The sequence below is a fragment of the Ovis aries genome, chromosome 14 (genome assembly GCF_016772045.2).
Source record: "Ovis aries strain OAR_USU_Benz2616 breed Rambouillet chromosome 14, ARS-UI_Ramb_v3.0, whole genome shotgun sequence".
In the NCBI taxonomy this organism is placed as follows: domain Eukaryota; kingdom Metazoa; phylum Chordata; class Mammalia; order Artiodactyla; family Bovidae; genus Ovis; species Ovis aries.
The window spans coordinates 45451792-45471888 of record NC_056067.1 but is presented as its reverse complement, the minus strand read 5'-3'; the positions used below and the strand labels follow the sequence as shown (position 1 = coordinate 45471888).

General features: G+C 52.9%; 1 protein-coding gene across 4 annotated transcripts; it reads left to right on the top strand.

Moving 5' to 3' along the window:
- The first annotated feature begins 6262 nt into the window (after positions 1-6262).
- Positions 6263-19309, top strand: DMKN (dermokine). Of its 4 annotated transcripts, XR_001045152.4 has the most exons (20): positions 6263-6873; positions 7142-7333; positions 7444-7497; positions 7768-7812; positions 8186-8362; positions 9035-9070; positions 9208-9270; positions 9463-9501; positions 11229-11279; positions 11406-11453; positions 11724-11771; positions 13935-13991; positions 14337-14384; positions 16125-16172; positions 16500-16541; positions 16867-16938; positions 17816-17911; positions 18208-18231; positions 18340-18387; positions 19004-19309. XR_001045152.4 is itself a non-coding variant. In XM_004015171.5 (19 exons), the coding sequence occupies exons 1-18, from the start codon at positions 6472-6474 to the stop codon at positions 18385-18387; spliced, it is 1494 nt and encodes a 497-aa protein (XP_004015220.2). In that variant the 5' UTR covers positions 6263-6471; the 3' UTR covers positions 19004-19309. The 4 variants fall into 4 exon arrangements, 2 of the variants coding, with proteins under 2 accessions (XP_004015220.2, XP_012045571.2); XR_001045153.4 differs by lacking the exon at positions 16500-16541; XM_004015171.5 differs by lacking the exon at positions 17816-17911.
- Positions 19310-20097: the final 788 nt, after the last annotated feature.

The window sequence follows — 20097 nt, the reverse complement described above, 5'->3', positions numbered from 1 at the left end:
TCCTTTCCTGCCTCCCCGGTTTGAACAAAGGGCTATCTCTGCTCCCATAGTGCACTGATACTGGTCTTCAAGGCATTGTGACAAACTGTAATTATATACTTGTGTGTGTGTGTGTGCATGCTCAGTCACTTCAGTCGTGTCCAACGCTTTGTGACCAAATGGACTGTAGCCCACCAGGTTCCTCTGTCCATGGGATTCTCCAGGCAAGAATACTGGAGTGGGTTGCCATGCCCTCCTCCAGGGGATCTTCCCAACCCAGGGATCGAACCCACATTTTCTGCATTGCAGGCAGATTCTTTACCCACCGAGCCACCTGGGAAGCCTGCAATTATCTCCTTACCTGTTTCATATCCATTTCTCCTAGACGAACAGGTTCCTGAGGAGGGGTCGAGGCTGGGCGCAGGTGTCTGGCAACTAGTAGAGGGGAGGCTACTGGCTGGAGCAGACTCGGGATGTACAAGCAGGAAGCCCAAAGCTGGGCCAGACAGGCAGAGTTAGGCGAGGGAGTCAGAAAGAGAGGAGGCCAGTTGCCGAGGCTGCGGAAGAACAGGGAGAGGAGGCTGGGTGGGACCGTCACCGCCAGCATTTATTGGGTGTTCGCTCTAGACTAAGCATTTACAGACATGATTCAGTCACCCTCGTAAAATCCCCTGAGGCGGGTTCCACGATCACCCCCTTAGAGATGATGAAGCCAAGGCTCAGAGAAGGGAGAGAGTTGAGGCCACCCAGCTAGTAGGCAGTGATGGCTGCCTCCTCGACCCGAGCACTTTCCTGCTGGGCATCTCTGCTCGAGGGATGGCGGGCTTCCTTGTGACTCTGGGTTGGGGGAAGGGCTACTTCCTAATAAGTTCCCCATACCAAGTTGTTTCTTGTCGGGGGTGGGGGAGTGGGAAGCACTTTGCTTGTGGGATCTTAGTTCCCGGACCAGGGATTGAGCCTGTCACCCCCACAGTGGAAGTGGGGAGTCCTAACCACTGGGCTGCTAGGGTATTCCCCAAATAAGTCCTCTTTAAAAGTAAATTTCTGCCTTTGGCCCATTCAGGGGGTACCTGTGTGCCTGTGCATGAGTTTCAAAACTAAACAACTGCCAGGAAAGTATTCCAACAGCAGTGAAGTGTCTGAAACTAGCAAGAACATATTTCGAGTGTTCTTATGCGCCAGGCACCGTGCTAAGCTCTTTGCACGTGGTACCTTGTGTCATCCTTGTATCCACCCTTCTTGCAGTAAGTAATCAAGTCAGCATTTGAGCATGAGCTCCAGGACAGGATGAGTTGAGCCAGCAGCTGCCAGTCCGAGGCCCAGGACCCCAGAGAGGGGAGCAGAGACGCCACCGAGCCCTGAGCCCCTTGCCCTCTCCATTCTCGAGTCCGGCCTCCCCCCGAAGCCTCCTCCCTGGCCTATGTACACCTCAGGCCCACCCCCACCCCAGTCTGTTGCTCATTTAAACATCTGAATCAGGTCACAACCTTCCTTGGTTCCCAGCCCTTGGCTGGTTCTACCTCATTAGCAGTCAAAGTTCTCACCACAGTCCCCAAAGTTCCACAATCTGGCCTAGTTGTGTCTGACTTGAATTGCTCGCATTTCCCCTCTGCACAAGCCACAGTGGTCCTCAAACAGAATAAGCGGGCTCCTGCCTCAGGGCCTTTGCCCTGTTTCCCTGCTTGGAATCCCCGGGCTCCAGAGATTCTCATGGCTCACTCTCACTTCTTTTCAGTCTTGGGTCATAGATCACACCTCAAAGAGCCCTTTCCTGACCACGCTATTTAAAACACTATGAGAGGGTTCCCTGGTTGCCCAGTGGTTAGGACTCTGTGCTTTCACTGCTGTGACCCAGGTTCAATCCCTGGTTGGGGAACTAAGATCCTGCCAGCCAGGAGGCACAGCCAAGAAAACAAAAAACCCCAAACTAAACAAACCCCAAACTCCGTCTTGTCTATTTCCTCCCCCCTTGTATGTTTCTTTTTTTTAATAGAAATTTATTTTAATTGGAGGCTAATTACTTTACAATATTGTATTGGTTTTGCCATACATCAACATGCATCTGCCACAGGTGTACACGTGTTCCCCATCCTGAACTCCCCTCCCTCCTCCCCCCTGTACCATCCCTATGGGTCGTCCCAGTGCACCAGCCCCAAGCATCCAGTATCATGCATCGAACCTGGACTGGCGATTCATTTCATATATGATATTATACATGTTTCAATGCCATTCTCCCAAATCATCCCACCCTCGCCCTCTCCCACAGAGTCCAAAAGACTGTTCTATACATCTGTGTCTCTTTTGCTGTCTTGCATACAGGGTTATCATTACCATCTTTCTAAATTCCATATATATGCATTAGTATACTGTACTGATGTTTTTCTTTCTGGCTTACTTCACTCTGTATAATCAGCTCCAGTTTCATCCACCTCATTAGAACTGATTCAAATGTATTCTTTTTAATGGCTGAGTAATACTCCATTGTGTGTATGTACCACAGCTTTCTTATCCATTCATCTGCTGATGGACATCTAGGTTGGTTCCATGTCCTGGCTATTATAAACAGTGCTGTGATGAATATTGGGGTACACGTGTCTCTTTCAATTCTGGTCTCCTCGATGTGTATGCCCAGCAGTGGGATTGCTGGGTCATAAGGCAGTTCTATTTGCAGTTTTTTAAGGAATCTCCACACTGTTCTCCGTAGTGGCTGTACTAGTTTGCATTCCCTCCAACAGTGTAAGAGGGTTCCCTTTTCTCTACACCCTCTCCAGCATTTATTGCTTATATATTTCTGACTGGCGATGGTACCTCATTGTGGTAACTCATTGTGGTTTTGATTTGCATTTCTCTGATAATGAGTGATGTTGAGCATCTTTTCATGTGTTTGTTAGCCATCTGTGTCTTCTTTGGAGAAATGTCTATTTAGTTCTTTGGCCCATTTTTTGATTGGGTGGCTTATTTTTCTGGAATTGAGCTTCAGGAGTTGCTTGTATATTTTTGAGATTAGTTGTTTGTCAGTTGCTTCATTTGCTATTATTTTCTCCCATTCTGAAGGCTGTCTTTTCACCTTGCTTATAGTTTCCTTTGTTGTGCAGAAGCTTTTAAGTTTAATTAGGTCCCATTTGTTTATCTTTGCTTTTATTTCCACTATCCTGAATAGCCAAAGCAATCTTGAGAAAGAAGAATGGAACTGGAGGAATCAACCTGCCTGACTTCAGGTTCTACTACAAAGCCACAGTCATCAAGACAGTATGGTACTGGCACAAAGACAGAAATATAGATCAATGGAACAAAATAGAAAACCCAGAGATAAATCCACACACCTATGGACACCTTATCTTTGACAAAGGAAGCAAGAATATACAATGGATTAAAGACAATCTCTTTGCCAAATGGTGCTGGGAAAACTGGTCAACCACTTGTAAAAGAATGAAACTAGAACACTTTCTAACACCATACACAAAAATAAACTCAAAATGGATTAAAGATCTAAATGTAAGACCAGAAACTATAAAACTCCTAGAGGAGAACATAGGCAAAACACACTCCGACATAAATCACAGCAGGATCCTCTGTATCTTTCTTTATAAGACTCTTCATCACCTGATATGTTCATTGTTCAATCTCCCCTTAGTGAACGTGAGCTCCCCAAGGAGGGAGATTCTCATGATCTTGTTCCATGCTGTACTCCATGCCTAGAACAGGCATGACACAGAGTAAGCACTCAATAAGCACTTGTTGAATGAATGAAATAGTGAATTAGAGAGAAAAGCTGAAATCAGAGGGTCTTGGGCATATCAGATTTGTGGATACTGTTATGCATACAAGAAGAGAAGAGGCACCGAGCTGTAGGAGAAAAGGCTGTTTGGAGTCAGACAGATTTAGGTCAGATTCTGACAGCTCCATTTTGCCATGATCTTGTATATGATTTTGTATGTGTGTTAAACAGCTCACGACCTCAGTTACCTCATCTGTAGAATGGGAATAATATCTATCTCTCAAGATTATAGTGAGGACTAAATGAGATCATTCATGTGAAAGCACCTAGTCTTCGTTTATTAAATACACAACAGGTATTTAATACACAATAAGTATTTAATAAACATGCCTTCAGACTGATTTGAAGTGACCCCTCAGGTCCACAGATGTCTGAGGGCAGTATTTTTCCAGAAGCTATAAATGGGACTACTGGTGGCATGGGAGAATTTAGATGGCTTGTGAACATGGCTTTGAATAAGTCTGAATCAAAAAGTGAGAAACTTAACTGTTTTCTTAAAACGTTTAAGAAACTTTCTGATTAGGTGAAGAAGGAGACTCCATTTAAGTGCTTGTGGGCTCAGAACATCTTTCTCAGATGTGCTAAGCTTTTTTTTTTTTTAAACAAAGAGGATACAGGAACTGCCACCAGCTATAGTGTGATACAATTGCTTGCTTCTCACTTTTTTTTTTTTTTGTACTTTCTATTTATGGGCTAGTGATTCTAGCTTTCTACTTAGAGTAGTGATATAAAGTATTCTCTTAAAATATACTTAAGAAGGTAAGCTGGCTCCAAGAAGGAGAGAGAAAGAAGAAGGAACAGGGCAGCTCTATGCCATGGTGAGGATGTCCCATGAGGGAAGTGTGGGAAGGAGCCTTGGAGTTGGCGAGCTTGTGTGCCACCTCCTGCCCCGAGGTCCTGTGCGGGTGGGGAGCAGTGAGTCCCGGGGGGTGTGGGGTGTCCATCACTAATGCCAGAGGCCTGAGATTTATGCTCTCTGTCCCGCACATGGCCCCAGAGCAAAACCCAAACCAATACTACCCAGAGGAGAATGAAGGTTCTGAAAACCAGAGGAGGGTCTCAGGCACCAAGAAGACAGAGTACGCTGGGAACCAGGCTCAGGAGCGAGCCAGCCGGGGCTGGGCTTTGCCACTACTGCACACTTACTATATCCTCTCTGAGCACCAAGGTCTCTGTCCTTAAATGCGGGTAATAATAAGACCGATTCTTCCAGGGCTGTCTGAGCCTTAAAGTGCTTAGTCCAGTGCTGGGCAAATAGAAAGCCGTGGATCAAGTGCAGATACAAAGATGATGACGACTACTATTGTATTACCACTGTCACTATTATTATCATTAAAGAGTCAGTGATGGAAAAAAATAGGGAAGTAGGAAGGAGCAGCGGAAGACAGGCAGTGTTTACATCGTGAGAGATGAGGGATGTTACAAGTTGGGGTGCGGGTGCTGGGGTGGAGAGAGACTGACTGAGAGACATTGAGAAAGGCAGATGGAAACTGGCCCCTCCTAACTGGGCGATGAGTCCCAGAAACACAAGGCAGTGTCAAATGGGAGGACCTGGGGTTCATGGGAGTGGGAGAAGCAGCCACACTTGCTGAGCAGCGAGCCATGAGCCCTCTGGAGGATGCTCGAGCTCTGCATCCCGAGCTGGGCCCAGGGGAGAGGACCACTGTGTTAACCCCTCCTCCCTTGCCAGGGCTGCTCTGGCTCGTTGGGGAGCAGCTAGGGGTGGGGAGGGGTGAGCTGGTGTAGTCCCAGCCCTCACAGCAGGCTGTGAGCTCACACATGTGCCCCCTCCAGGCCTGGCAGACAGGATAGGTGCCTGGGTCAGGCCTGGTAAACAGGATAGGTTCCTGGGTCAGCTGCACCCTCCCTAGGTCTTTCCCTCCCACTCGTTCCCTGGGGCTGGCTCGCCCGCCCAGCTCCCCTGCTCCACACCCAGCTTTCTCAGCCCAGATGCTAACTGACATGCCCTGATGACCACTCAGGGTCGTGGCCACTTCCTTCCCTAACTGATGCCTGGGGTCCCAGGCTCTCTGTGGCTGGAAGGCATGGCAGTGTCAGGCTCTCACCTGTAGGTGGCAGTATAGGAGAGAGATGGTAGAGATGAAGGCTGGCGAAGGTCACCTGCGCCCATCATGGTGCCCCGGATCAGGCTGGCTTACACCTAGGATGGGTCCTGTTCCACTGGGCTCCTTACCCTCACTTCCTCTTTTGACGTCCTGTCTGATTCCTCCCTCCTAAGTCCCCTCCACCCCACCACCTAGCTCCCCAGATGCCCCCACCCCCACCCTGCGCCCCAAATTCCTGGGGTTGGGAAATCAGAACACTTTGGCACCGACCTCATCCCATTTCTTCCTCCCTCCCTGATGCACGGACTCCCTCTCTGTTTCGACACAGACACGAAGACTCACAATTACAGCTCATTACCCTATCGGGTGGTTGGATCTGAGTCACTGTGGGGAGGGACCCTGAACCACCCAGCCCTGCCACCTTCTCCCAAGCTACACTATAAGGAGTAGTGGCGTGGAGGAGGACTTTAGGAAGACAAGGGCATCTCGGGAGGGAGAGAGCAGGCTGCAGTCCCAGAGGGAGGGCGAACAAGAAGCCAGAAGGAAGGAGAGAAGGGAGAAGGGCCGGCAGACATCAGGGAAGCGACAGGGCCCGAAAAGGAACCTGGGTAGAAAGAAGACACTCAGGAGAGAGGAAGAGAGGCAGAGATGAAGCGAAAGGGGTCTCTGGCCTGCCTCCTGCTGTTCCTGCTCCTGGGCAGTGGAGAGGCTAGCCCAATGCGGAGCGGAGAGGCCGACTCTGCAGGAAAAGTTGGGGAAGCCATTGTACACGGGGTGGGAGAGGGGGTGGGAGAGGCCTTGGGAGAAGCCGCCATCCAAGGAATCGAGAAGGCCATTGGCCAAGGGACTGGAGAGAAAGCGAGCTTGGGAATCAGGGAGGCCAGGGACCCCCACTTGGGGGATGCTCTTGCCCACAAGCTTAAGGAAGCGAGCCACGCTCTTAAAAACACTGGGAGCGAGGCCGGCAGACAGGCTGAAAATATCATCGGACACGGAGTGGACCCTGCCCACAGCTCCTGGCAGGGAGCGCCCGGCAGCAACGGAGCTTGGGTGAGTGGCTGGAAGGCCGCTGTGGAAATGGGAGGCTATGGGCAGCTGGGCTGAGGATCCCGGGAAGTAGTTGAAAGGAGGGATGCCTCCTCATCGGTGGTGATCCTTCCACGTCAGGCCTCCCTCCTCCACTGCCCTGGGTCTCTCTCCACCTGCCTCCCCCCGTGCCCTGCTCTGGTTCCTTTCTCTCTGAGTTGCTCTGTCCGCTCTCTCCCACCCCAGAATGAGGAGGTCACACACACTCAGTGCAGCCGTGTCCTTCTTGCAGGGAACCAATGGGCAGCCTCCATCTGGACACCACGGCATCCCTGGCTCTCAGGGCAGCTCTGGAGGCCCAGGGGACACCCACGACCACGTGTTCTCTGGAGGCTCAGGTGGCAGCTTTGGAGCTAATGCTCAGGGAGGCTCCTGGGGCCAGGGAGGCCACAGAGGGCCATTCAACCCAGGGGCCAACTCTCAGGTAAAGTAACCATCAACTCTGATGCTTGCCCCCTCCCTCCCCTCAAGCCCACACACTTGGTGCCTCCCCATGTCCTTCCTGATCCCAAGCTCATCTCACCCTTCCCACAGGGAACTGCACCCCAACCTGGTTCAGTGAGAAGCAGCAGCAACGGAAATACGGAAGTAAGAGGAAGAGCCTGGAGAGGCAGAGGTGTCTGGATGCATGTGACAGAAACTGGGAGAGGCACAGCGGAGAGAAAGACAGGCAGGGGAGGGGTGGAAGGAAGATGCAGACTGGTTGGGGAGAGACAGGCGTGGGGACGAGGCTCAAAAGAGTGAGCTAGGTTTGGGGGAGAGAGGCACTGGGTCAGGAAGCCAAGCCAAGGATGCAGGAGAGCCTGGCCTGGGGGAACAGCTTTGCCTGGAACCCCACCCGTTCCCTTCCCTCCACAGTGCACCACCCCCCCTGGCTCAGGTGGAAGCTCTGGCAACTCTGGGGTAAGAGCACTGGGCAACCTGAAGCATTTTTGCCCCGGGAGGAGACAGAGAAACTCTACTCCTCTCAAACTGGGTGGGAAATACTCCTGAGGGAGGAGGGAGAGGGAGGAAAGCCTTCTCCCCTGGAGTTCTCATCTTTAGACCTCACTCTGGTCTCTCGGCTCAGACGGTAAAGAATCTGCCTGCAATGAGGGAGACTGGGGTTGGATCCCTGGGTGGGGAAGATCTCCTGGAGAAGGCAATGGCTATTCACTCCCGTCTTCTTGCCTGGAGAGTCCCATGGACAGAGGAGCCTGGCGGGCTACAGTCCTTGGGGTCGCACCGAGTTGGACAGGACGCAAGTGACTGATGCTGGTCTCTTCCCGCTCCTCAGGGAAGCAGCAGCAGTGGCTCCAGCAGTAATGGCGGCGGCAGCAATGGCGGCGCCGGCAGTAATGGCGGCGGCAGCAATGGCGGCCCCGGCAGTAACAGTGGCGGCAGCAATGGCGGCCCTGGCAGTAACGGCGGCGGCAGCAATGGTGGCGGCAGCAGCAGCTCCGGGTCCAGCTGGGTATGTTCTACTCTTTTGTTGAAGGGCAGAGATGGGGCCCCTGGTGGTCTGTGCTGAGGACACTCACTCCAGGGTCTTCCTGAAAGCTGCCGGCCCCAGGGTAGCTGGCGTCAATGGAGTTGTCATCCCAGGGCCCCCAGCTCATGTTGCCCACCTTCCAGCCCCACCAGGCGGTGCCACTGACACGTGCCCTCTAATTCCAGAAGAGGTGCCCTGCCTACTGTGTTTACCCTCGCCCCTTGCCATCCACTTGGTGACGGGGGATGCTGTCCCCTGTCTAACCTCTGCGCCTGCAGGCATGTCTACTTGGTGAATCTGACCAGAGCTGGGGTGGTGGATGGAGCCAGAGAGGTGGGCCCCGGGAAACATGACACTTATTTGGGAAGCTCCCAGGAGGACGGGGACAGGACCACATGTGGAGACTTAAGGACACTTACAGAACTTCGGTGTAGATGCTAATAATAGTGTCCCTACACGAGGGATGAGACGGTCAGGAGGGGATCATGACCTGGGAGCTGGATGAGGGTGGAGCTCCGACCAGGGGGCCTGCAGAGAGGAGGCACAGCTGGCTTCCTTGGGGGTTCTGGGAAAGGTCTCAGGCAAGAACAAGCCAGGTGCTGTAAGCTGCCGTAACGTACTGCTCTCTGTACCACCCGCTTTCCCTGCATCCAGGACACTAGAAATTCTGATCATGGTGGCTCCTCCCAGGTAAGGATTCTAGGGGTCCCTTCCCCTCTCTAGGTTCCAGGAGAGGGTGAGGGGATGGGGACAATCCCTACTTCGGGAACTCTGGGCCCTTCCAAGTCCTTTGAAGCCCCCACATGGACTCTTTCACTCCCTTGTAGGGATACAACCCCAACTCCTCCTCGGGGAGCAGAGTTGGAAGTGGTGGCAGAAACAAACCCGAGGTGAGTGTGAAGAGGCATGGAAGGTGGGCAACGGTGGAAGAGGACAGCTCCCTCAGTCCCCGCAGGGAACGGGGGCGGATGCTGATGGGGTGATGGACACAGACCAGCCTTGGGGTGCAAAGGCTGCAGTCTGCGGGGCTGGACTAGGTGTCTGGGTAGGGACTGAGAGTCTTCTCTTTGTCTCTCCCACAGTGTGACAACCCACACGTTTCCGGGGGATCTGGGGGTCAGGTGAGAGCCGAACCTGCAGTGACTGCAGTTCATCCCTGCAGTGGTGCCCCTCCTCAATGCAACTCTGCTCACTGCTCTCCTAATGCGAGCCTTCGTCCCAACCCTGTCTGTGGGGAATTTACAATCCAGGGGGAGGAAACCATGGGCATTTTCCTCAAAAGACTAATAAGCTCCCAAGTAATCATTAACTGTAGGTCCTTACATGCTCTATCTCACGTTAGACCACAGACTGGGGCTGTGAACAATGGAACGAAAACCAGTCCTTTTAGAAACAGGATTGTTTCAAATATCCTATACCCGACCAGTGAACAGAATTCGGTGATGAGTTTTGAAACTGATTTTGAAAGCGTAGTTTTCCCTCCTAGTTATCCTGGAAATCTGGCTCTCTGTCAGCACCTGCTGAGCTGACAGAGGAGGTGTTGCACTAAGGTCCACAGGCAGCGCCCAGAGGTCTTGTGAAAACGCAGATTCTGATTCAGTAGGACTGGGGTGCGGCTGAGACTCTGGTTTCCAACAAGCGTCCTGGCAAGGCTGTTAGCCTATGTGAGAGGACGAGGAGCACGCCCAGTGGGGAGGAGGGCACTACAGCGAGAAGGCTCTGTGAAGAGCTCCTCACATGTCAGGGACACTAACCTTTTCTGGGTAGGCAGGTTTTAAGAAACCTCCCAGTTTGTAATTCTATTTTTAGTTTTCTTTTTGCACACCAAAGTCTTAAATACGTAATGAGGTGGAAAAACAGACAAAAATAACAGAATAGTCAGTCAGTTCAGTTCAGTCGCTCAGTTGTGTCTGACTCTTTTCGACCCCATGGACTGCAGCATGCCAGGCCTCCCTGTCCATCACCAACTCCCAGAGTCCACTCAAACTCCTGCCCATCGAGTCAGTGATGCCATCCAACCATCACATCCTCTGTCATCAAGGGGATATTTATTTTATTTTATTTACTTTTTGGACTTGCCCCACAGTGTGTGGGACCTTACTTCCCCATGCATGTGTGCTAAGTTGCTTTAGTCATGTCCAGCTCTTTTCAACTCTATGGACTGTAGCCCACCAGGCTCCTCTGCCCATGGGGATCCTCCAGGCAAGAATACTGGAGTGGGTTGCCATGCCGTCCTCCAGGGGGTCTTCCCGACCCAGGGGTTGAACCCATGTCCTTTATGTCTCCTACATTGGCAAGCGGGTTCTTTACCACTAGCATCCCCTGGGAAACCCTTAGTTCCCTGACCAGGGATCAAACCTGCACCCCCTGCATCAGTTACTGCAGAGCTTTCTGCATCGTAATCACACCAAGGTGGTTCAGGGTCCTGGCACTGGAGTCTAACACGGAGACACGAGCTGAGAAAAGCTGCTGGACTGCTCTCTGCTTCAGTTTCCTTCTGTAAAGCAGAGCCATCTCCACATGGGAAAGTGGTGGAAAGAGGCACAGTGCCCCATGCACAGTGGGACTACATGTTGGCTACTAGTGATGTTTGGGGAGCAAGGAATCGGGGGAAGAAAGAATATGGATTTGATTCAAAGGACTGGGTAGGGTTAGTCTGGAGAGCAAGCAGCAAGTCAGTCCAGGAAGGCTTTCTGGAGGTGGTGGCTCTTAGGTGCTGTGGAAAGAAATGGGGTGGATGGCTTGACAGAGAGCACACAGTACAAACGCTGAGAAGAGAGAGGTGGTAGGCTGCATGCATGACAGGATGTATGGAGCCTTGAGCATCAGTCCCCTTTTCCCCACGCAGGGGCAGGGCTCTGGTGGAGAAGGCGAAGCTGTCAGTGGAATCAACACCTTGGTGAGTGAGAACATCCCTCCTCTTGGGTCAGGACCATGGTGTCAAGCACCCCTGCCTGCCCTCCCCACTCCTGCCTCCAGCCCACAGAGTGGGTTCTTACTCTCCTGTTTCTCATTGGTCCCTTAGAACTCTCAGACATCTTCTGAGCCCTTCAACTTCGACACTTTCTGGAAGGTGAGTTCGGCAGGAGTGCTCTGCTCACTCTTCTTTAGAAACCAAACCTGTGTCTCTTGGTCCCACAGGCGGAAGTCTTCGGGCTATTGGGTTGGCCAAAATGTTCGTTCCGGTTTTTCCATACCATCTTTGGGAAAACCCGATCAAACTTCTGGCCAACCCAATATAATGATTGTCAGCAGTGGCCCTTGACCTCTCTTGTCCTGAGGCCCTGAGTCAATCACACTATGATCCAATTTGGCCAGTCTTCTTCTCTTTTTTTCCCTGCAGAATTTTAAATCCAAGCTGGGCTTCATTAACTGGGATGCCTTAAACAAGGTAAGGGCTGGAAGGCCGCGTCATTCTGATCTTTTTAAGAGAGGGATGTAGAGAAGAAAGCTAAACTCTGGCTAGGTGAGCCAGGGAACAGTGATGATGGTCATTAAGAAGGCATTTCTGCCAGTCATTTAAAAAGAAAAGATAAAAACGAGGAGGAAGGACAGCAGAGACCTGAAAAGAGAGGGAGAATTTGAAAACAGCTGGGAGTGGGGGATAAGGAGGGAGCAGGTTTTTTCATGTCTCAACATGCAGACCTGAACAGTCCTGAACCTCAGTTTCCCCGGAGAGTAAGTAGGCCTAATCCCCAGGAACCAGGGAGGGAGCAGAGGCAGAGAGAGGCAGGGCATGGACTGAATCATCAGGGGGAGCTCAAGTTCACCTGAGGATTGATGCCAAGAAAGGGAAAAGGGAAGGAACACTCCAGGCATCAGTCTGGGCCCTGCACATATGTAATCTTAGGAGATGCTCAGAGCCCAGAACCCCCTTGTCTTTCTTCCCTGCATACCCCTTGCTCTCGCAGGGCAAGCCCTGGCCAGGCTGATCTGACACCAGAATAGCAGATGTATCTCCAGAGCAGAGAGGGTGGACTGGAATGGGGGGCGAGGGACAAATAAATGATTCAAATACCAAAGGCAGAAGCTGCAATCGGTGGTCCACTGATCCTTTTGTTTGATTCATTTTCAAAGAACAATATGGCAACACTGGGCTCCTCTTTCTATGGCCTGTGAGAGCCCAGAGCCAAGAAGCAGCTGCTTCTTGCCACTGGGGCTTGCTCTCCAGCGGTCAGACCCCCCCTGCCCATCCCAGTCCTTCTAACCACCTGATTGGAGAAACTAGAGTTCCTGACCCTTCAAGTATAAGAATGCAGACTAGGATTTTTGCCCTCCAAAACTCATGGGGGAGGGAGATGGTCAGTGGGGAGACAGAGAGGCAGTCCCCCCTTCAGGAACATCACTCTCTGGGAATAAGATGGGGGCTGAAAGATGGGAGCTGCAGAAGCTCCCAGCTGCAGCAGAGTCTTGGCTTGGAGGGACAAAATGAACAAAACACTTTTCTATTTCATAGCTAATGGTCTCTGGTAAGGGCAAGACTCCTTGCTGTGGACCATGCTCAGGCCTGTGAGCATGGGCACTTAAGAATTTAATGGGAGAACCAGGGCATGCACAGATACTTCCCAGGGGGTCAAACGTTTTTGCACATCTAGGGGGCCAGTAAAGGGAGTGCTCACAGCCAGGCAGGATTCACGGGGGGTGGCTCCCCCAGGAGCAGATCTCCCAGGAAAGGGACAGGACACAGAGATGGGCGGAGAAGAGGAGGGAGAGATCCACCTTCTTCATGGTAGGGGGAGGGGCAATGAGGGAGCCAGGACTCGGCCAGATGAGGAGTGAGGACAGGGCCCACACGTTCCTGGCAGGTATGGGGGTTTCCAAGCCCAAGAGCTGGACTTGACTGGATGACAGCCGTGGGCGCAAAGGTCCTGGTAGATTTCTGATGCCGAGGTCCCATCTACCCCTGCCTTGGTCCACTGCTCACCAAATCCCTAGTCCTTGAGCTCTCCCTTGGAACTTTTTTCTTTGCCCAGGACCAGAGGAGCTTTCGCACCCCGTGACTTCCAGACACGGAGCTACCAGATGGAGGGGAGCCCCGCCCCCCGACCCATTCTTTAAACACCACTATCTCCCTACTAACCTTAATGCTTGCTCCAGAATAAATCTCAGCTATCCCACACTCCTGGTCTCTGCTCCTTTCTTAACGTCTCCACTGTTGTTCTGGGGGATGGGGAGGGGATGGGGTGGTTGGAAGGGGGGACTTCAGCTCCACATCTCTGGGAGGTGGGCAGGTAGTAAGGTGGGAAGGTCCAGGGGGCAGGACCTGAGGTTGTGTTCTCTCTGAGGCTGGGGGTGGGGGGTGGAACTGGGCTAGAGAACAAAGCTGTCATGTGCTGTGGGGGTGACAGAGGGGCAGCTAGTGGCTCCAGAGACCTAGCCTCCCTCTCCCTGTCCCCCAAAACAGTATTCTGGTGTCCCTAGAGGTAGCAGCTCCCCCCAGACCTCAGTCACAGTGAATTCTGAAGGCTGAGGGAGGCAGGAGCAGGGGTTCAGGTGAGGGTGGGCTGGGGACAGGCGCCTTGCTCACCGGCTCACTCCCCACTTCCATCCACAGGGCCAAGCCCCACCCCCCAGCACTCGTGCCCTCCTCTACTTCAGGCGGCTCTGGCAGGTAGGAGAACTCTCACTCTTTGAAGAAATGGGAATCCTGGTGATCCTGTCCCTCTTCCCTCCCTCCCTCAAGGCAGCTACCCCTCTGCTCCAGTCTACCTGTCGCAAAATTCTCCCTCTGCCCACTTCTGAGATGCATCATCTCCCCCAAGTCTTATCACCAGTACCATCAGCAGTGTTAACACCCTCAGTCTCCTGGAGGATTATCCTCATCTAACCCCAAACTACACCCAGACACCAAAACCCGTTCTTGCACATCATCTTGAAACTTTCACAACAGGCTGCCACACTCCACCCTCTGAATCCTCTTTCCCTGTGGCCCATTCATCTTTCCTTCTTCCTCCAGGATTTCAAACACAACACTCCTTTCTTGAACTGGAAAGTCATTACTGAGGTAAGGGCCGTAGAACCCCTGGTTTTGGGGTCGGGACGCTCAGCTCTGGGGACACAGGGTTCAGGGGCCCTGGGCAGCGGCATGGAGATTCAGTTCTGCTTCCTCCCTGCTGAGGGAAGGCGCCTCCCTTGGTCCCCACTTTCTTCCCTGTGTGCGTGCCCAGCGGAGGTGGGGTGGGAGAGGGAAGCTGTGAGTCACAGAGAAGGGAGCCGGGTGGGAGGTCCTCCCGGGGATAAAAGCTGAAGTCGAGAGTCAAGGGCTCCACAGGCGAGAGATCATGAAGCCAGCCACTGTCTCATCTCTGCTGTTGCTCCTGCTGGGTGTGGCCTGGCTCGGGGGGAGCCTCAGCTGGGTGGGTACTGCAGGGGGAGCAGAGGGCGGGGGTCACGGGATGGGGGAGATGGAGGGGCCTGGGGCTGGGCTCAACTCTCAGGGCCAGAACAGGGTCACTCAGGAGGAAAGCTGAAGGGCAGCGGGAAGGTAGTATCTATGGGGGGAGGAGGAGGAGGAGGGAGGGTCAAGGTCGCGTGCAGGCAGGTGCGGGGGTGAGGGGGTCTGGTTATTTGAGTTCTGGGAAGGACGGGCAGGACCTTAGCGTCCTGTTGAAGGCCACACTTGGGTTTTGTGGGGCTAGTGGCCTTCGGGAATCAGGACTCTTGGGCACTGAGGCCAGGGCCACCGGCTCCCTTGTCCACGTGGGCACGTGAGGCTGGACAGATGGGGACACGTTGTCTTGATTTTTTGTAGAAGAAGCTAGGGCTTTCAACTCTTCACAACTAATTGAATTTACACATGCGGACCGAGCCAAAAATGCTTGTGGAGGCCTGTGTTCCTCCAGTTTGTGTCCATGTTTTTGGGGCTAGCAGTGGGGTTAGAAGTCAGTGACAGAAAGAACGAAAAAGAAATTAATGGCAGGTATGGATAAGGTGGAGTGTTAAGCCAGATTTGGGGAGAAGATCCTGAGCCTGAGAAAGAGACAGGCAAGATTTCCCCTTGCCTTGATCAGAGGAGGGGAGGTGGCCTGCGCATCTGCAGTGCTTCTTTTTAAAAAATATTTACTCATTTCCTTGGTTGTGCTGGGTCTTCATTGCAGCACGCAGCACCTTTGATCTTTGTTCTGGCATGGGGACCCTTAGTTGAGCCATGTGGGATCTTAGTTCCCTGATCAGGGATCGAAGCCGGGCCCCCTGCTTTGGGAGTGCAGAGTCTTAGCCACTGGACCACCAGGGAAGTCCCTGCAGTGCTTCTTAAGGGTCTGTCTGCTTTCCTGTATTTCTCCTTTCCCTCTCTCTCCTTTGACTTGGCCTCCCTGGGAACCAGCCGGGCCTTCCAAAGACCCTGTAAAGAAAAGCACTTGGGAAGAGAGATCACCAGGCCTGTGAGGGTGTGCTGCCGGCTGAAGATGGGTGGGGCTGACCTGGGGGCTCCACCCTGGGAGCTTGTTACTCTGGCTCAGGCCAGCGCTGCAGGTGCCCAGGTGATGGTGGGGCTGCCAAACCTGTTCTCTCCTCCTCGCTGCCCACTGAGTGTGGCAACCTGTCCTCTATCTATCCGGGCCATCAGTTTCCTCCCAGCCCGCCGCCTTCACCATAGGCAGCACCTATCACGGACCCCGAGAAGGGTGGGTGGGTTGGGTGGGATGCTGGCCTCCAGAAGGAGGGCAGAACCTGGGTGGTGAGAGTCCGGCAAGGCCTGAAGGACTGCGAGGCCGCCCTTGTTCTGAGTCCCCCTTCCTTCCAGGGTGAAGACGTGCCATCGCTTCAGAAGAGGGCAGGTGGGGCTGGCCAGGTGAGTCCCTCCCTCAGAATGCCCTAACGGCCCATGGTCCCTTTCCGCCTGGCTCTTGTGCATGCTAAGTCACTTTTTGCAACCCTATGGACTGCAGCCCACCAGGCTCTTCTGTCCATGGGATTCTCCAGGCAGGAACACTGGAGTAGATTGATATGCCCTCCTTCAGGGGATCTTCCTGACCCAGAGATTGAACCCACCTCTCTTATGTCTCCTGCATTGGCAGGCAGGTTCTTACCACTAGCGCCACCTGGGAAGTCCACCTGGCTCTTGGTCTGGCCAGTCTGAAATTCTCCCTCCTCACGCCCGGTTCTATCATTTTCTCAGCCTGGCACAGGATGGCAAGACACAGTAGCTGGGACTGCTAAGGTGAGCTAATTGCCACCTGACCACCTGATTCAGACTTCCCTTCTTTTCTTGGTCTCCTCTGCCCACCTCCTCAGTGACACCTGAGATGCTGGGAGAGGCAGAGAAGGACGAGGGAGGCCAGGCCATCTGGGCTGGGAGATGAAGTGAGGTGAAGGCGTGGGGTGTGGCTGAGGAGATTCTATAGAAGCAAACACATGACGTGAGGAGGGGAGGAGGCCGGGCCTTTGAGAAAGGTCCAGTCAGAGCCGGGGGGTGGGGGTAAAATGCCTTCATCCCTTCTCTCCTGTCCCCCTATCCACCCCCAACTCCCTGCTTCCTTCCACAGAACTACAATTACAACCAGCAGGGACCTCCTGCAGCCCTTGGCGGGCAGTACCCAGTCAAGACCCCCGCTAAGGTAAGACTTGCAACTGCCCACCCACTCAGAAGAGTTTTCAGGGGAACTGTGACTGCGTCGCATGCCATGGAGAAAACTGGGATCCTCTCAATGAGGAACATCAGCTCAGTTCAGTTCAGTCGCTCAGTCATGTCTGACTCTCTGCGACCCCATGAATCGCAGCACGCCAGGCCTCCCTGTCCATTACCAACTCCTGGAGTCCACTCAGACTCCCGTCCATCGAGTCAGTGATACCATCCAGCCATCTCATCCTCGGTCGTCCCCTTCTCCTCCTGCCCCCAATCCCTCCCAGCATCAGAGTCTTTTCCAAAGAGTCAACTCTTCGCATGAGGTGGCCAAAGTACTGAAGTTTCAGCTTTAGCATCATTCCTTCCAAAGAAATCCCAGGGTTGATCTCCTTCAGAATGGACTGGTTGGATCTCCTTGTAGTCCAAGGGACTCTCCAGAGTCTTCTCCAACACCACAGTTCAAACGTATCAATTCTTCGGCGCTCAGCCTTCTTCACAGTCCAACTCTCACATCCATACATGATCACTGGAAAAACCATAACCTCTGCTTTTGAATATGCTATCTAGGTTGGTCATAAATTTTTCTTCCAAGGGGTAAGCGAAGCCTCCTCAAAAATCGCAGGACCCACAGCAAATATGCTCTCCATCTCTAACTGCTGACCTTTCTGGGGGAGAGAAGGCTGGCCCAGAAACTCTTGGGAAAATGAAGGCTTCTTTTCATAAAGGAAGTAACAGGAAAGAAAAGTGAGGATTTTGCTTTATTCAGGCTCAAAGAAACAATTTTATAAATTTAGTAAAGGAATATGCTAAATACTAATTCTACTGGTTAACAAACAAACGAACTGCCAGTATTTCCCTCCATTTCTCAGAATAATAAAGCCCCTGCCCTCGGGGAGAGGACTTCTCCTGAGAGCTCAGAGACTGCCTGCTGACTGAAAGGAGGTGAAACTGCAGTTGATATTCCAGTGGGTATCCACTTCGCTCATCCCCCGGGCAGGCAGAGGGAGACCTAACTTTCCTCTTCTCACTCCCCTTGATCAGTGCATGCTCAGGGACCACGTTCAGTATCATCTTGCGTAAAATGCACGCAGAATGAGAAATTGGCTGTGGCCGAAGGGCTGCCGTCAGACCAAAGGATCTCTGGGATGATTCTGGTCTGAACGTGCTGGGGCCATGGGTCCCTCCTGAGCCCTGAGGACATGGCTGATACAGAGCAGTCATGGAGACCCTCACCTCACCTCCTCTGATCTTCTCTTTACAGGGGGGAGTCACGGTTTCTTCCTCGGTAAGTTCTGGGCCAGAGAAAATCTGGCTCTCGACAGAAGGGGTTTGAGGCCAGAGGGTGCATGTGGGACGATGCGCTGTCCATTCAGACCGTCTCCTTGCCCCGCAGGCTTCCCGGATGCACCCTAGCCTGCTGCAGTGGGTGAAGTTTTGGTAGGTGAGTATCAGGAGCTGAGGCACAGTCACCTGGGGTAAGGGCTGGGAGCTGGGCATTCCCTTTGTTCTAGAAGAACATGCTAAAGATATTAAGGAGGAGGAGACACCCAAGTGTGGCGTGTGGAGAAAGACTCATAAGAAAATGACTGGGAACTGCCCTGGTGGTCCAGTGGTTAAGACCCTGAGCTTCCAATGCATGGGGTGTGGGTTCGATTCTTGATTGGGGAACTAAGATTCCCGCATGGCTCGGCCAAAAAATGTTTTTAAAAATTAAAAAGAAGACTATACTTCAGTTAAAATAAATACTTAGAAGAATTTTTTTTAATGACCTAGAACAGTGGGAATGCACCCTCTGAGTGCTGCGTGGGGCCAGGCAGGGACAGGAACGCACACTAGATTAAGCAGTGGGACCAGGATAGGAATTGTGTGTGGAGCGGGGAGGGGGCTGTGGGAGGGGAAATACTTGTTTTAGGGAGGAGAGAGAGAGGAGACCGCGGGCGGCATGGGCAGGACACGAGGGCACTGTGGGCGCAGCAGCTGGGGGAGAGGAGAGAACGCCTGCTTTCAACAGATCTGGGGGTGGCTGGCGTTCTACTGTTTTCTCTTTTCTCTTCTAGACAAGCACTTCCGACCGCGACTGAGGGCCTGAGAAACGGGTCGTCAAGGGACCGGACTGTGCCCGGGCCCCAGCTCTTGGTCTGCGTGCCGACACCTGCCTTTTCTAGCTTGGGGTCCTGCCTGCCTGTCCCTTGTCTCCCCCATGCACGGTGGTGGTGTCTCTGTGGCCACCAGTCTCAGTGGGTACCCCAGCCGTTTCTTCACCAGCCCCATTTTGTGACCTGAAGTCACCGTGACAAAAATTCAGGAGGAGCGTCCAGCTTTAGTTTCTCTGTGGAAATAAAACGTGAATCTTGTATCCCTAAGACTTTGGCAGATTTTATTCTTTAATACTACACTGATGGTCTGGGTCAGGGAGGAGGGAAGACGGGTTTGGGGCGGGTAACTCACCTTCCTCCTGAGTGTGCTCACTCACTCGGTCGTGTCCGCCTCTTTGTGACCCTATGGACTGTAGCCAGCCAGGCTCCTGTGTCCGTGGGATTCTCCAGGCAAGAATACTGGAGTGGGTTGCCATGCCCTCCTCCAGGGGATCTTCCCCACCCAGGGATCGAACCCACATCTCTTGCATTGCAGGCGGATTCTTTACCATTGAGTCACTGGGCTGCCGTCTGTGGGGTCACACAGAGTCAGACATGACTGAAGCGACTTAGCAGCAGCAGCAGCAGCACTGGGGAGGCTCCTTCCTCTTGAGAGGGGTGCACAAGATGACTGGCATGAGGGGGAAGGAGAGATTCAGTTCCCAAGGCTTAGATCAGGGCCTGGCACAGGGTGGGCCCCAAATAGCTGATGAAGAAATGAAAGAAGCCGGGCCCAAAGCGAACTTAAGGGAAATGACTTGAAGTGCATTCGTTTCTCAGGTTTGTCCTTAAGCCGAGGTTCCTGCTTTATATTCATCTCTGAATTTCAAGGGCTTCCTTGGTGGCTCAGACGGTAAAGAGTGCAGTGCAGGAGACCCGGGTTTGATCCCTGGGTCAAGAAGATCCCCTGGCAAAGGGAATGGAAACCCACTCCGGTATTCTTGCTTGGAGAATTTCATGGACAGAGGAGCGTGGCGGGCTCCAGTCCACGGGGGTCGCAAAGAGTCGGACACGAC